An 18008-nucleotide genomic window follows, 5' to 3' on the forward strand; every position below is an offset into this window, starting at 1 on the left:
TTTCTCAAGACATGACTGGATGTGTGTGCATATATTCAACTAGCAAACATTATTTATTAAGTAACTGTGGGATTCTCTGCAACCGCAGTTGTATATAATCTCAAATACATATACTCTGTCCTCACTGAGGATTCACATGAAATATTCCAAGAAGGACAAGACAAATAGAAAGTTTACATTTTGTCCTTGTGATGAAAATGTGAATGATCACAATAACTCTTTTACAAACTTTGTCATGCACACATGACATTTTTGTACTAAAGAAGTAAATTCACTAAGGGATTCTTAATACTGAAATTCTGTACTATTCTTTACTATTCTACTTTTCCATGAAATATTGTAATATATAAACATTAGAGGCAATATGCTTTTATTTTGGTTGAGTTGGGAAATATTGCACTTAACATATTTGATATGTTTAAAGGTGTTTAAATAAATATTGAGGACTTAAACTTTGAACTTTGTAATAGCTTATACACTCACCTCGTTTAAAATTATAAATGTAAGACAGAGTGAACCATGAAACCTTTCTAGCCAACTTTCCTCTCCAGTGCAAACCACTGTTGCCAGTTTATTTTGTTTAATGTCAAGAACCCTACAATTTGAGAAGCATAGAGTACTACATAGCAACAGAGAAAAAAACAGTCAGCAATCTAGATTAGCAATAGACTAAGAATGAAAATACAGATACACTCATCTTATTGAAAAATTAGAAATGATTTGATAGAGGAAATATTAAAGCTTATTTGCTGTGCAGGTAGCAGTTTCACACACAGATTTCTAGACCAGACCTGTTTGACCGGCTTGGTCTCAGAGCTGCTAATGTAACCCAAGGAGACATAAGGCTGATGTAAATAAAGTAAGTAACCATTGGAAGTTCAGACTTTCCAAAGATACAGTTCAGGAAACTTAAAAGGATGGCATATGGAAGTTGAGTGAAGGAGAAAGAGAGGGAAGTAGAAAAGAGGAGAAGAATGTTAAGCAAAAAAGGTAATAGGAAGCTACTGAAACTTATTGAAAAACATGAGACATTAAGGCAATCATGCTTGAGTTTCTCTTCCTATTCTAATATTTACTACCCATTTGACTTTGGGCAAACCTTCAACGTTCTCTCATGGAAAATTGTAACTTCATTAAAGAATGCTTTGCAGATAATAAGCAAAGTACCTGGAAAATACACGATCTATTTTCTATTACAAATATCAGTTATGACTAAATAGTAAGACAATTTTTAACCTCTGAATGATTAATATTCTCTGGTTAGGGTAGAGTTTATTTACATGACTCATCTGAATAATAGGGAAAAATCTGTTTTCTTTAAATATGAAATAATATAATGTATAGCTGCAGAAACTCCTGGAGAAAAGTATGTAACTCAAAATTGGTGCTAGAGTTTTAAGTTAAATAGCATTCCTCAGGACCATCAAAAACATAAAATATGAAAAATATGCCCACTACACCTTGGCAGGCAGAGACACTTCAGTGTGTAAGATACTGTACCATTTCTAAAACGTCTTAATAAAAGTGATCCTAAGTATATTAGTTTGGCCGTTCGTCTAAAACGTTTTGCTGGGTGCAAACATTGTAATTAGTGCTCTCTAAATTTAGTTGTGCCATTACTCCTGTAGATCCATTTAGTGTCCCCCTTACTGAAAACAGCATTCTTAATTAGCTGTTGTTTTCCACTTGTAAGGACAGTCAAAGCTGAAGTCTTAAAAAAGTGGTAGTGCCCAGAAATGTTTCTTAGGCAAGTCTTGTTTTGTCAAGGTGTTTTAAGCAATGTGGGGAAATGTGGGCAGAGATTAATCTTAGGGGCTTCTAGTGCCACTGTTAAAATTCCACTCTGTGGCCTAAGTCTCTGGCAAGCATGAGCACTGTGTCCTTGTGCTTGAATCTATCTTGGCTAAAGCCTATCAGTATTTTTATGATTCATTTTGAGGTGTGGCCAACTGTAAACGTCTCAGAGCTAAGCAAATACCATTAAATCCCAGGAGCACATTGAAAAGAGGTTTATTTGGGCAATATTGAGGGAATTTCGGCACAAATTTCATGGGCTGTGATTAAATCTAAGCTATTTGTCAAGGCCTCCAAACCCCTGAATGTGTAACAGATTGAGCTAATTCATTAGTGTTTGTAAATTGAGTTTGGAATTAAGCTCCTTTGTAAATACACCGTTTGAGATGCATTTCATCTTGCAACTCTTTATCGTGGTTTTCTCAAACTTAAAATGTATAAACAAATTCCATCTTAGGTGAATTTGTTGATCAATTTCTAATAGCTCCAATTTCTAAATTAGTTTAATCCCCACACTCATCTGTCTAATGATTTATTCTTCTCCCTGCTTAATATATAAATGCGGAATGAGGTATCAGTAGGAGGATAATAGTGGAGAGTATATAACCTGGATCTTACTCAGTTTCAGAAGTATTTCGGAGAAGCACGCATAGTGCTTATTCACATTGACATCTGGATTTTAATACTGTCAGTATTTTGGGGGTTAAATTCCTTATTACAAATTTATGTCAAAGATCTTCTCACACATCATCACAAAAAATAATTTTAACTGTTGTTACTATATTAATTTTTTGACGTTTGGAGATAATATTAGCCCTGGAATAGTATTTTTGAACTCTTAAATTTGCATTATTTGACTTGATCTTTCGTTTCTTGACTATGCAGCGTGAATCTGAGACATGTGTGTGTTTACTGAACACAAGAGGTGGGCCCCAGACACACGAAAGATGTGTCTCACTCACTTCTTCCTCCTACCTGAGATTTCATTCAACTTTCCCACTGAGCAATGATTTTGCACCCCCAGAGGTGTTTTCTATGATACAGTTTATAAGAATTTAATGATTCTGTTTCATTATGTGAATTGTCAGGTATAAGGTGGAGATATTACACTCCACGTTCCTTCTGTAGAGTGACATCTGCTGGGCTGTGGCCCACAGTGATTTTAAGCAAGTGCCTGCTTGTTTTATGGGGATCAAAGCTCATTTCTCCCGATGTTTCAACATCTAGTTTATTGTGGTCCCGAGAAGCAATTTTCACTTAAACATCAAAGTCAGTTCCAGAGTTTAACGAGTGCACCTGAAAGTAATGCTGGAAATATACCTCTGATGTATTTCTGTAGATGTGTGGTTATGGCAATCTGTTGGCATAACTCAGAACAGCCTCTCAACATAGAATTGTCAAATAATTTCTTCGTATAATTATGTTTGGGAGTATGGTGGGGGGGAACGTACTGGATATGAATCAGCGTGGAGGGGTCAACAAAATTACTGCCTTCAGGGCATTAAGGAAACTCAGTAGGAAACAATACCCATTAAAAGGATACACTTGTGCAACGAGATTGTCGTTTATCTTGACCTGTTTTAGAAAATATGCAGCAGAGGCCCGGCGCGGTGGCTCACGCCTGTAATCCCAGCACTTTGGGTGGCTGAGGCGGGCGGACCATTAGGTCAAGAGATCCAGACCATCCTGGCCAACCTCGTGAAATCCCGTCTCTACTAAAAATACAAAAATTAGCTGGGCGTGGTGGTGGGAGCCTGTAGTCCCAGCTATTCGGGAGGCTGAGGCAGGAGAATCGCTTGAACCCGGGAGGCGGAGGTTGCAGTGAGCCATGATCACACCACTGCACTCCAGCCTGGCGACAGAGTGAGACTCCGTCTCCAAAAAAAAAAAAAAAAAAAAAAAAAAAAAAAAAAAAAAAAACGCAGCAGAATAAGGACAAAACTCATGTCCTTTCAAAAACGCATCTCTTTGCCTTAAAAGGCAGTGATCCTTCCCTGGCAAAAAAAAAAAAAAAAAGAAAAGAAAAAGCCACAACTGTTTTGCACTTTGATATTTATGGCCAGGCAAAGCCTGTGTAAGTCTTCAAGAGCCGCCGGCAACAAAAATCGTGGAGCGCACCCAGCGAGTTGCTCACTCCGCCGCGGACTGCGAAAGGAGCAGAGTTGCGGAGCTAGAGCTCCAGCCTGCGGCCGCGCATTCCTGCGTCTGGCCAGCCGCGGGCTCTAAGGGTCAGCCCCGCCCGGCCCGCCCCCGCGGCTCCCTGCCAGGCTCTCGCGGGCGCGCTCGCGGTGGGGCCTCGCGGCTGGCGGAGATGCGACCGGGGCTGCGCGGCGGTGATGCGAGCCTGCTGGGCGGCGCGCCGGGGCAGCCGGAGCCGCGCGCCGCGGCGCTGTAATCGGACACCAAGAGCGCTCGCCCCCGGCGTCCGGCCACTTTCCATTCACTCCGAGGTGCTTGATTGAGCGACGCAGAGAAGAGCTCCGGGTGCCGCGGCACCGCAGCGCTGAGATTCCTTTACAAAGAAACTCAGAGGACCGGGAAGAAAGAATTTCACCTTTGCGACGTGCTAGAAAATAAGGTCGTCTGGGAAAAGGACTGGAGACACAAGCGGATCCAACCCCGGTAGCAAACTGATGACTTTTCCGTGCTGATTTCTTCCAACCTCGGTAAGCTAAATTGGTCATTTTCCGCATTACAGATTTAGCAAAGTATAACTTTTTTGGCCTGTATATTGATTTTTCATACATTGGTATGCTCAAGCCTGGACATTTTCTTAAGAGCACACGCGGTTTGTCAGGGAAGCTTTCCCCTTGCTGAGAGCCCTGCTCGAGTTGTTTCTTTAGGCGGTGACACCTGCGGAGAGTTTCAAGTTGAGTATTACAGTGCCTTCAAAGGCAAAATTGCTCCAGAGGAGATAAGATAATTCTTTTCTTGTGTGTTATTAGTTTGCGATCAGCAGAAGTGAAAACACCAAGAGGAACGTCTGTGTCTGAGTTAAAGGGAAGAAGTTGTAAGATACTGTTGGGGAGGCGGGGGCGTATTTAAGACACTTGGCTTTCAGTCTCTCACTCCTCATCACTAGGTAGGATGTAAATCAAATTGCCCTGTGGACTATTCGTTTCACCTGCCATTGTATCCCCAGTATTCTTCGCAATTGGTTGTATATGTACCTTTGAGAGAAACATATAAGGTAAGATACCAATATGCAAAAAAAAAAAAGTGTAAATAATATCAACTTGCTCAGTAAACATAACAAAGCTTAGGCATATTAATAGTTTTTTTCTTTTGGCTTTAACTATGAAGTCAACAGAACCAAGGGGCAAATTACTAAAGGAAAGTCACCCATAAAATCAGTTTCCTTCTAAGTTAATTTAGGGATGACAGGGTGAAGAGGTTGTGGAAGCAGGAAGAAAGTGTTTCTTTTGAAAATTACCAACACAAACATCTCTAGTTTTCTCCATCTGTGTGGTAAAAGAAGCTTAACAATTTCATTTCTAACTCTCATATGCACCACCTAGGAAATCTACTTACAATTTTTCTTTAAAATTGCATGTTCCATTTCTTTTTATTCTGTATTAATGAAGCTGTCTTTCTCAGTTGTTAGTGGTTCCTACAAAGAAATTAATAATTTTGACTGAAATTTCAATTTGAAAAGCCAAATAATGAAGATCAGCATTGTAACCTGTAAAAATAAATTTCTTTATTGGACTCTTGGGTCATTTTATTGTATAATTATGGTAGAAGCAAAATGATTGTGTTTCTTTAATGGTCCTGAGTTTATTTTACATGATGTAGCTACTAGAGCTCCTGTAGGTTTATGGTAACACAGTATCTGGTCTTCCTTGGGATTCAGATATTAGTTAATAGCATGTACTAATTTTATATCTATAGTTTCAAGCAGTGACACCTGTCTCTTTGATTTATCTTTGGGAATTTTGACAGCCCACATTCTGGTTGATTTATTTAAAATACGCATTGGTGGATACATGGCTCACTGGATTGCTCACCACTAGGTCATTGGTTTGAATTTGGCACTAGTCCGTGGTTGCCTCATCTGCATCATTTAACAAATGCCTGTTGGTCATCTGGATAAAATGGCAGATAACTGATTCCACTGCCTTTAGTGATCCAGGATTGAGCACACATAGATTTATGTAAGGAAACACCATTTCCAGAGACAATTACTCCAAAAGAGCTAATGACTAGAAGTGAGTAGGTACACGTGAATGCTCATGTGAGATTTTGCTACTGCTGTTGCGTTAGTGGGGGGGAAAGAGTTCTCATCCAGTAATAGTCTTTTAGCACAATTCTATTCAGGTCTTTTTAATGTAATGGATTTCTAGAAAGAAGATCCGTTAAAATATTGGGCTTTCCTTTGGGTATCAGTGTTTTTCCTCACTGCTTTATTCTGTTTTGATGGTAGCATCAATTTGCTGGAAGATGAAAGTTTCTCTTGTTGCAAAGGCTTCCAGACACAAATGAATCAAATCCACATTTTCACGTCTGAGAAGCAAAGACACAGCACCTCCTACTGTTTGCATTACTGTAAAAGTTCAGATGGTTCTTTTGTGAATAGGGTGTTTTGTCTAGATTGCTGTTTTTCCTACTCCTAAAATGTGAAATGAGATATAACAAACTTGTTATCTCTCTCTTAAAGGTATTTTCCCTTGGATATTAACTTGCATATCTGAAGAAATGGCATTCCGGACAATTTGCCTGTTGGTTGGAGTATTTATTTGTTCTATCTGTGTAAAAGGATCTTCCCAGCCCCAAGCAAGAGTTTATTTGACATTTGATGGTAAGAGAGTTGATAAACACTCTGGGAAAAATGTTATTTTAAGTTTTGTTTTCTTCCTTATCCAGATTCAAAAATTAAGAGTATAAAATATTACCGGATATTAATTTTAAAAATATTTACTGGGCTACTTTGTGGAGGACAATAGCTATTTTAAATAATTGGTTAATAGACAAAGACCCTCTGTTGGATTTGAGGCAATATTTATGAAAATGCTTATAGTATATGCTGCTTTTTGTAAAATAATTATTCTGCGCTTGCCTGTGTACTCATAGGGGAGATGGGCACGAGCTCAAAGCCTAGCATCTTTGATCTTACTATTCACCTGGTAATGTGAAGAAATTGCCCCTTTGTGCTAATCCTCAGCAGCAGAAAGAGCTATGCAGGTTCAATTACTAAAAAATTCTCCCAATTAATTTTTTGGGCATTAGTCTCAAAACTGGTTACTCCGTGTGTTGTTCTAATGGTGTTTCTTCTTTTTCCACAAGGATTTCCTGAGATTGGCATAGTCCCCTAATTAATTGAAAAGGACCTTAAAGAATAATTGGAAATATGCTTTTGATTGTTGTTGTATACAAATGTCCTCAGAAGCTTAGGGAAATGGGTGTGATTTCAGATTTTCACATACATAAAAGGTTCAAGGTCTTCTGAGGGAATGGTTTGCATGAGCTTTAATGTATATAGTTCAAAGGACTTACAGATGAATGAATTTGGTTAGTCAAGTAACCCATACTAATTGGACAGATGGAGCAAGACATGGATGAGGAACACCATCCTGCCAATCAAGGTCATTTATAATTTTATTACTTCTTTCAACTCTGTCTGCATAAACTTTAGTGTCATTGCAAATACTTTTTCTTTCATTTGATAAATAATATATTTTCAGACCTTCCTATAGCAGAGTGTCTCTGAAACTTTGTCTCAAATTCTTTTTTTTTTTTTTTTTGAGACAGAGTCTCACTCTGTCACCAGGTTGGGGTGCAGTGACACGATCTTGGCTCACTGCAATCTCCACCTCCCAGGTTTAAGCCATTCTCCTTCCTCAGCCTATCCAGTAGCTGGGATTACAGGCGCGTGCCACCACACTGAGCTAATTTTTGTGTTTTTAGTAGAGACGGGGTTTCACCATGTTGGCCAGGATGGTCTCGATCTCCTGACCTTGTCATCTGCCCGCCTCGGCCTCCTGAGGTGAGCCACCATGCCCGGCCTCAAATTTCAAGTAGCAGAATGACTGACACTTGCCAGTCAAATGGCTTTTTTTTTGTTTTTAAGTCACCAGTGCTTTCCCCAAGGTTGTCATAAGCACCGAAGGAGCCGTATTTGGAACTTAGAATGTGTGAGCTTCTAGTTGCTTCTTTAGCCTCCATGCAAGGCATTTCCCCTTAAAACCCATAGTTATGCAGTTAAGTTGTGAAAAATGGAAAAACAGACCCTTTGAAGTATCCTTTTTAGCCCCTTAATTACTAAAGCATCTTATAGACTACCCACACTTTTCCTCCCAAGTTAGAACTATGAAATACCTTTTCAAATAAAAGAGAAAGGGCATTAAGATGTAGTGCCATTTCCCCTCTATTTTCTTTATTTTTCCTAGTATATATAGAGATGGAGTGATCTAATAGATTAGATGTCTCTACCTGCTTTCTTTTCCATTACATGAAAATTAATCCAAACTAATGTAAATATTAACAAAAAGTATGTCGCTAGAGATAATGAACCAATTCTGTATTTGAAAAGGCAATTGCAATTCATATTTTACAGAAGGAAATTACATAGTATAATCTTTTAGAACCCAACTTCAGAACTATGTAAGACAGTGACAGCTCTGCTATACAGTGACTAGAAGTGATGATGGGATTTAAAATAATATATGCCTAATATTTTAAATGCTCTCAAACTCAAAAAAGATTCTTGCAGAATCAGACTTGCCTTGATTTGTAACTTATGTATAATATGACATGAGTTGTTGATCTCAAAGTTCTATAATTCCTGATATTTTGTTCTTCTCAAGTGTATTACTGGTACTCTTAGGAAGTGAGAGAAAAACAGAGCAAATAATCAGAGAGATAGAAAATCACTTGTTTTGAATACTGTTTAAAAGAGATGTATCAACAGTGAGAATATATCTAATAAAATTCCACAATTTGTAACTCAATAATTTTAAACATTCCTACAATGAACTATATAGGCAAGTTATAGGGAAAGTATCAGGTGAAAACAGTTGTCAAAATGTACAAATTTTAAACCTTGGTTCAATACAGTTTTCTTAGGAGATTTCACAGTGTACCTACTTGAAATGCCTGTTCCAAATTTATTATTATTTAAAGTTTCTCATTAGTCAAATGATGACTCATCTGACTATTGTACCAAGTAGGTTTTTAAGTTTCCTCCAAAGTACTTTATTCTCAACATCAAAATACAGAGCTTTGTATGGGGTTAATGTATTTAAGAGTATATATTTAAATACATATGACATATACTTTTACTTCATATTTCTAAAGTTCTATTACTGTTTTCTAATAAAAAATCAGCAGCTGAAAGGTGTTTTGCAGAAGTTCAGATACTTTCAAGTTGTATCAGACAGAGGTCATTTGCAGTACTTGTTTTATATCTCTAAGTACCTTTAGATTCTCTTGTAATTACTTTACCTACTGGTTCTTTTGTCTTGAATTCTTCTCCATCACTGTAACTTGGTCCTCTGCCTGTCTCTCTCTGGGTGGAACTTGAGAAGAAACCACTCAGTCTTCTGTTACTTCAGGTGCAATAAGCATCATAGGCAATTTCAAGGTGTATAGAACAGTGAGTCTCTTCTCCCATTCATGTTCCATCCCTTTTTCTTGTGGTGAAATAATGGAGTGATAACATTTGTAAAACAGTGATTTACAGATTTGCCTTCCCTGTTGATCTAAGGCAAGGTCAACCAGATGGTCATCAGTCCTGTGGGAGAATGTACTTCAGATGTTATTAATTAGTTACATTTGTGCTACTTAAATCTTCTATGTTGAGACCTGTGACTTCTAATATTTTCTTTTGTAATTTGTCAAACTCTTATCTTACACCAAATAGCTTTGCAGGTGAATATAAGGTTCACACAAATGCTTTTAGTGTAAGTTTTTCCTTAGTTAATATTGGCCAATCTTCCAGCCCATGGCTGAATTTACATTTGCATATGCATGATAGTAGTTTAAAAACAGAAAACTGAGTGTGAGTTTTGAACTGGAAATAGGTATTTTATGACTAAGCACTAGACTTGCATAGGATTACCTGTTTTTTCTTTTCGAGATGGAGTCTTGCTCTGTCTCCTAGGCTGGAGTGCAATGGTGAGATCTTGGCTCACTGCAACCTCCACCTCCTGGGTTCGAGCAATTCTTCTGCCTCAGCCTCCCGAGTAGCTGGGATTACAGGTGTGCGACACCATGCCCAGCTAATTTTTGTACTTTTAGTAGAGACGGTTTCACCACGTTGGCCCGGCTGGTCTCGAACTCCTGACCTCAGGTGATCTGCCTGTCTCAGCCTCTCAAAGTGTTGGGATTACAGGCGTGAGCCACTGCGCCTGGCCCTGTTTTTTTTTTATTTATTTATTTACTTTGTGATTCATTTCCCCTTTTGTCTGTGCTGAATTTTTAGTAATAAAGCTGCCAAAGTCTCCAGGTCTTTGATAGTATATAAATGAAAGACTATGGAATTTTATAAAACATCTTTTAAAATCACTCTCAACAAATAAAAGAACCCCTGTGAACTAATGAAGTAACCCCCAAAGCTGATGAATTGTTACTGGACAATAAACTCAAAATAATAAATTGCCTCTTTATGAGCTCTGGTAGCATTAGCATTACAAGGCACATTTGTTGAAATAGTTTGTGTTGTGGTTGCCCAAGAAATGAAAATAAAAGCGATTGTTCTTGATTTCTCCGTTAATCTTGAAAGATGCTTACCCTGGCTGTATTGAATCTTCTCAGGTTTGTGTTACCGAGAAGTATTTAGTTGTCAGGTGTGTGTTATGGCATTTTCTTTTAAGTCTCCTTATGATGGTTTTTATTAAATGTCACTGAAATATCTTGAAGCACGCATAAGTGTTTTAGTAAACCCAAACTCAAGGGGTGCTCTGTGAATAAAAAGTTCCCTCTACTCTCCCCCTTGTGAGAGTTTAATTGAACTCAGCAAAGGATTGATGAATTCATGTGTGAGTTGGACATTACCTGAAACATAAGAGTCTAGAATAGAGTAACACTAAATTTGTAAAGCTGCAAGGTAAAAACTGTTATAAGATACAATTGCAATGGAATATGAGAAGAATTGCTAAGAAATGTAGCCTCAAATGTCTATTTTCCCCTGTAATATGTATTGATACAGGGCTCTGGTAATCAAAATAAAAATTTCTAGTAGACTTGAATTGGAGGGAGGAAATTTTATTTCAGGTATTGCAAAGAATATCTCTTGAAAATTTTAGGATAAAATGTGTTACATTGATATGCTGTGAATTTCTCCTAGAAAAAAATTTAGAAAAATGTGTAAGCCTATATTTTCCTGTTTTTAAAAAAGTAATTACTGTTCCAGGTGAGTTTCATCAGATTATAATAAGCTTGATTCTGTTGCCAATAAATGATATTCTGTGTTAAGCCATTCAGAGGTACAAGGTTCCTACAATTGGGAGCAAAGAAGGAATGCTTTAGTGTTCTGAAATTAGAAGAGTGAGCTTGAGTGTTACGTTAATCGGTCATACGAACAAAGTGGTTCCATTAAAAAAAAAATGTGGTCGAGCGCGATGGCTCATGCCTGTAATCCCAGCACTTTGGGAGGCCGAGGCAGGTGGATCACGAGGTCAGGAGATCAAGACCATGCTGGCTAATGCGGTGATACCCCATCTCTACTAAAAATACAAAAAATTAGCCAGGCCTGGTGGTGGGCACCTGTAGTCCCAGCTACTCGGGAGGCTGAGGCAGGAGAATGGCGTGAACCCAGGAGGCGGAGCTTGCAGTGAGTCGAGATCGTGCCATTGTACTCCAGCCTGAGCAAGAGAGCGAGACTCCATTTCAAAAAAAAAAAAAAAGTCCTATTCTATGGATTAACCATAGACATGCCTAAACATGTTTACTAAATTGAACTCTTTATCAAATGAAGATGGTGCAAGTGATCCTAGATAGCTTATTTTAAATTTGTTCACATGTTGATCATATATGTTGATATGTTGTTCACATATATTGATAAAACTATGTTACATAGCCTTTATTTGCAATTTTGATTCAGAAAATATATCTAGAACCGAAGTTATACATTTTCGCATTCTTCCTAAGGGTATACTATACCTTTTGTCTTCTTTGTTTCTAAAATAGTTTTGGTAATTAAACACTAACATTAATACTGACTTTGTGGCAGCCATTTCTCTAGCTGCCATGAGAATTAGTTTTAAGATCCACAAAGATCACAATGAAAGGAAAAAGGAAAATAATTTTTCTCAGTAAGGTATTCTGTAAACATATCATGTTAACTATATCATGCTAGAATTTTACATTACTCTTAGAACATCAGAACTGCCTGAAAATGAAATAAAATTCATTCCCTATATCATCCCAAATTCCCCCTTTAATTTATGATTCATCAAGGTGAAGATGAGGGGAATTACCTCTCTGGAACATGTTTATTTCATTGCTGTAACTGAGATCTCCCTTTGTGCCTGTGCGAGCAAGTCAATGCTTAGATGGATAACTGTAGGAAAAAATTATTATACACTCTCCTGATTTCATTATGCAAATTTATCAGGATGTATCTCCATAAATTCACTATACCTTGCACTGTCTTTTAAAACAAAAGATTCAGATGTTCTTTTTCATGGATATCATTCATTGCATTAAAAAAATAGCACTGACACACACTCAATTTTTTCATTTTATAAACATCTTTTATATAACAAAGTTGTAAAAAAACTGTTATTTTAAATAAAAAAACTATCACTTTGCTATAATAAAAAACTATCATTTTGGTTTTAGTTCCATTACTGTTAAAAAAAAAAAAAAAAAAAAACAAGCATTGGGAAATAGAGCTGTGAGCTTTGGGCAAATTCCAGCACTTTTTTGCCTTCTCCATTTTCATTTATATATTACTGAAGACCTCTGTTGTTAAGGAGAACACATTTAAAAGCAAGGAACAGAAAGGTAAGATGTTCTCTAGCTCAGAGTATGAGTTGGCAAGAAGGGCACGTGGAAGGCAGGACTAAGTGCTGAGCCATGTGCTATTTTAGGGTAGCACTAGCCGTGAAACAATTTGCTGAGCTGTAAAAGATGGCAAGTATGTTCCACATTTTAAATTGCAGGCTTTTCAGAAACAATCATTTCAACCCATCCTCCTTATCCAGTGAGAATGAGCTGTCTTTAAGCTCTCAATAGGGATATGTTACTTCTGCAAAGTCCTTTTTACTTTTCAAATAATTACCTTATTATTTAATTTATTATAGAATGCCTATGAAGTAGATTGGCATGGAGGCTAACGCTCTTGGTTAAGGTTCTACAGCTTGATGGTGGCATTGACAAGACTAGAAGACAAAATGGTATAAGAAGAGAAAAATTAATTATGAGCAGTGCTTGTATAGAATCAGAGACACTCTGCAAATGTATATTACAAAATCTGCAGAAATGCAAGGCTATTAACATGAGTATTAACAAACTTGCTTCATGATATTTCTTCTCCAAGTATGTACAACACTGTAGCTTTAACATACCTTACATTTTTAATTAACTGCTGATTTTCAGCAATAATTTGAGGATCATTATATATCAGATTTTAAATCTGTTCAACACCGTATTTTAAGTGCCTCTCAATTCTCTTTGCAAAGATTGATGCAATACATAAATAAGAATAATTTATATTTTCATTTATCTCTAATTCATGCAAATTAATGAACATACTAGTCTTGTCTTTCCTTCCCCAAGTTACTGCTCTTGTAATCAAGAGCTCGTTTGATGTGCTATGTACATCAGGATTCCATATTCCCCTTAGTCAATCCCTAGAATATTCCACTCTGCTCATTTATGTATTGCCTTAGAGTGAAAAACCCATTAAAATAATCTTATGTTCTGGTTTGAACTGATGCCACTGAAAATGCTAAATATTTTTGCCTTACTCAACTTTAACACTTGCTAGCATTTAAGATTCTTGATAATAAAAGTATAAAATATTCTACCTAATTAATTTCTAAATTACTACCTTAGTAAAACTATTTTCTGATAAAAATGATCAGGTACCAGACTTTGAATTTTGAATACAAGATTGCTCTTATATTCAATCTTATTTGTAATATAATGGCTAATGTAAAGTCTCTAGTCTATATGGAATAGATAAACTCCAGGAGTTACAGCAATGTAATTTTACAGATTTCTGTTCCTCAGAGAAGGGAGACAGACTGTTGATCCAGCAAAAAGAAAACCTTAACACCATGTAGAATTAATAGCTCTAAAGAAGCAGCTTCTAAATTATTTTAGGAAAAACTTATTTCCTTATAGATTTTGACTTTCTACAGATAGAATTAATTACGGAGAGAGGATATATATCTGAGTAAAAATAAATGCAGAACTCCCTCTCACAGACACATGCACACACTCACATCGTCTATGAGTAAAATTACATTATATTTGAATACCGTTTTAGTCTTTCCTAAGTGTATATTCTCTTGTATATTCATATAACAAAAACTGTTAAGTCAGAAAAAAGCTGTTGTATTCCTGGTATCATTTTAAATGCATTATTTATATGTTTTCTTATTTTTACATTTATGAATAACCACAGATTTATAATCATATAATTGGATCATTAGTTCTGTGAACACTTTATTACTTAAAACATTATTGTAACAGTTATATGGTGACAGCTTTTAGTGCAAGCAAGCTGAGGACCAGGACAAGAAACTCTGGTGACTTATGAATTTGAGCCCTGTCTCCCTCCCAATTTTCTGACAGCTGGTGATAGTGAGAACAAAATGAGTTGTTGAATAGCAACCCGCAAAAAGGAAGTAATCCATCCCTAGCACAGATAACAGGGATGTAAAGGGAGTGAATGGGGCACATAATATGTAAAGCATCAGTAAGATAAATACCTAAATTTGCTCTCTACGCCTGCTTTTCTTTTTTCCAGCCAGCGAAGTCTTGCAACCCAAGTTGCTAGTGTTACTATAGTTAGCATCAGTTGCCAAAGAGCGAGCAGAATCTCAATTATAGCATATGAAATGTAGTTTTTAATTATGTGCTTCAGTTTTCCAAAATCCTCATTTCACAAAAGTTAAGTTAGAAAAGACCTTTTCTCTTTTGTAAATAGACATAACTTTGTACAAACTGTGTGAAGTACACCAAGCTGGCACTTCATTCATCACTGAAATTTGATAATGAACACAACGGGTCTGAAGATTTTAAGACAGCAGTAACAAAATTAGAAACTGAGAGTAAGGGAAGTTGAACACCCTAGTATTCTTGCTTGGCCTTCCTTGTAATTGAGTCAAGTAGAAGTAATATATGTGATCACAGTTTATTTTAAATGATAGAGACTATTACATGTGAAAAGACAATTCCAGTGCAACTATAATTCTTAACACAGGGATCTCTTGTTTAATGGAATTAGTGAGTAGTAGCAAAGTGGTTATAAAATTGGCTTGTATAAATATACAAATGATATTTTTCTATTGAATTTTGTTACATAATTAGAGTCCATGTGTATACAAACTATTCAATAGCCTGAATTGAATAAATTTTAATAAAGAAACTTAACAGGATCATAAGGCATGCAGAAGTTTAGATATGGTATGGTGGACAGGTTGGAGCCTTTTAAATAACATGTCTGCCCTTGTAAGATAGATGTACACTAGTTATCATAACTCAAGCAAAAGAAAAACCTTATGACTTAAATTACCCCTTGATTTGAAAAGAATTATCGGATAATTTACTTCGTGTCAGTTGCCAGTCAGAGCCCTAAGTATTCTCTAAACAATCTAGTTCTGTATTCACAACTAAACATTATTACATACTAATGATGCAGTTAATAGGAAGAGATTGGAGTCTCATTGCCATTATATAGGAGTCTGACATTAAATAGAACCGCCTTTTATAGAAACAATCTTTCTGGCATCAAAAGCCTCCAACTTTGTTGGTCCATCCAGCCAGATTGTTGCTCCATAAATTCAGGCTCAAGGGCTTTTTCCTTTCTCTTGAACAGTAATGCTCGAAACATTCCAAGAGACCAGAACATTAAGCAGGAATAAAACAATGAGTGTATTATCATCACCAAAAGAGCATTTTGAATTTTATTAGAAGAAACCAATTAAGATGTTATTTTCAAGCAAAGGGCTTGGCATGGCTTCAGAAAGTTACTTTCCGGAGTCGGGCAGGGGTTTAGCTGGCACAGAGAGCGGATCTTTAGCTTAGAGTTTTGACAGCTTTAATGCACATGCAACTGGAATTTTTTTTCTTTAAGCTGATTCTTTTAAAAGCCATGCTTCCTGCCACTGTTTAACATAATTGCATCAATTCCATTTTCCATTAGTAGTCAACACCTGCTGATGTGACTGGAGTTTTAAAACTTCTATGTAAAAATCTAATTATGTAACTTTTTTTCAGAGGAAACTGATAATGAATATGATCTATGCAGCTGTATTTTCTATTTTGATAACTAAAGTACAGTAAGCAAAGGGTTCTATATGCTAGTATTATATTGACAACAGTGGTGTAATCAATTTTCTATTATAGAAGAAAAAACATTCAGTAAGCTTTACTTTGTGGAAGAAAAAGCAGCCTGTACTGCTTGGCTACAGAATAATGAAATACTCTGGTTTTAGGTGAAAGGAAATGCTTGCCTCTCCCCTTAATATCTATAGTATTCCTGTCTCTTCTATAATGTTTTTATTTATTTATTTATTTTGAGATGGAGTCTCGCTCTGTCGCCCAGGCTGGAGTGCAGTGGCACAATCTCGGCTCACTGCAAGCTCCGCCTCCCAGGTTCACGCCATTCTCCTGCCTCAGCCTCTCCGAGTAGCTGGGACTACAGGTGCCCGCCACCACGCCCGGCTAATTTTTTGTATTTTTAGTAGAGACGGGGTTTCACCGTGGTCTCGATCTCCTGACCTCGTAATCCGCCCTCCTCGGCCTCCCAAAGTGCTGGGATTACAAGTGTGAGCCACTGCGCCCAGCCAATGTTTTTATTTTCAACAGCTTGTCTGCATAGAATATTTTATAATGATCTACACTGGTATATTTCTTCTTACATCTATCTTCTACTTCTGATAATGTATTCAATACTTTTAATATGCATAATTATATGTAGACATTTCAGATACTACACTAGAGACTTATAAAATATACTATCTAGCAATTGATCTCTTGCATTTGTTTTCCTTTCTTCCCTTTCTTTTTTCGCTTATTTTTTACTGACATGAGAAAAAGATGATCAAGCTTAGCCTGGAATTATTCATGAAATGGTAAAAGCTTCAGAGCCCAGGTGCTGATGGAATGTGTAGCAGGAATGTAAAGGTGGCCAAGAGTTAAGATTTGTCATTTATTTGTGCTATGGAGATGAAATTCAGTGCCATGAGTACTTAGATGAAATTACCTCTGCAATAACCATCTTCAGTTTCCAAAGTTTATAATATTTGATAGTAAGGCATAGTTGCAACCTTTTCTAATATTGCTTCTGGGTAAAAAGAATATTAGATTTTTAATAACTAAAGATAAATTTGCTGAGGTCCATTAATAGCATAGACGTTTTTCAAGATATATACGTATCTGTATGAAGTTCCAACAGTAGAAATTTTGTTCATCTTCCAGTGGAGGAAGGAAAATCTAGTTAGAATGGATTGTTGGTGAATTATGGATCGATAAGAGAAAAAAAGCTTTTAGGCCCTTTTATAAAGATTGTTATGTCCATCTGTCTCCTTCTTTTGCTCTCTACTCACCCAGCTTCGTTACAAAGAGGTTTTATTATTCAATTAAAAAAAAACCCAAAATTACATTCAATTCCATGACTCTTTTCCAGAGCCTACCTTGTACAATGCTGTGTGCTACATCTGTGGGTACAAAAAGAAGTGTGGCGTGAATTTGGTCCTCAGCAGCCACCTACTCTAGTAAGCGGTATAAGCCAACGATGTGAATATTACATCAGGCAAACCCTGCTGCATACCATAAAAGAAGCATAGACACCTCACAGAAGGTGACATTTGAAAAACAAAAATTATCTTAATCTAGTTTAGAGTATCAGCTTTAAACCCATTGTAGGCATTAATCATTTTGCTAGCAGGGATTAGCTTTATCATAGTTATAAACTGGATGGAGATGGGAATTAAGTTGGAATGCCCGGGATGAGCTTATTGCACTTACACTTATTGCAGGAGTCTCCCAGCCTTTGGGGCAAAATGATTTTGCTGATTTTGTTTTCTTTACCTCCAAATTCC

At 36.8% G+C, this 18008-nt stretch overlaps 1 protein-coding gene across 2 annotated transcripts in view; it reads left to right on the plus strand.

The window, feature by feature from the left end:
- Nucleotides 1-4139: 4139 nt before the first annotated feature.
- The window catches only part of SEMA3C (semaphorin 3C), a 179608-nt gene continuing 165739 nt past the window's right edge, over nt 4140-18008 (plus strand). Inside the window, exons 1-2 of one of the 2 annotated variants that reach the window (XM_055283418.2) lie at nt 4140-4460; nt 6452-6592. In XM_055283418.2, the coding sequence (XP_055139393.1) occupies nt 6490-6592 (103 nt within the window). In that variant the 5' untranslated portion in view covers nt 4140-4460; nt 6452-6489. Of the gene's footprint in view, nt 4461-6444; nt 6593-18008 lie in introns of those variants that run through there. The other variant, XM_055283419.1, reaches the window with a different exon arrangement.

Source organism: Symphalangus syndactylus, chromosome 6 (assembly GCF_028878055.3).
Source record: "Symphalangus syndactylus isolate Jambi chromosome 6, NHGRI_mSymSyn1-v2.1_pri, whole genome shotgun sequence".
Classification (NCBI taxonomy): Eukaryota; Metazoa; Chordata; class Mammalia; order Primates; family Hylobatidae; genus Symphalangus; species Symphalangus syndactylus.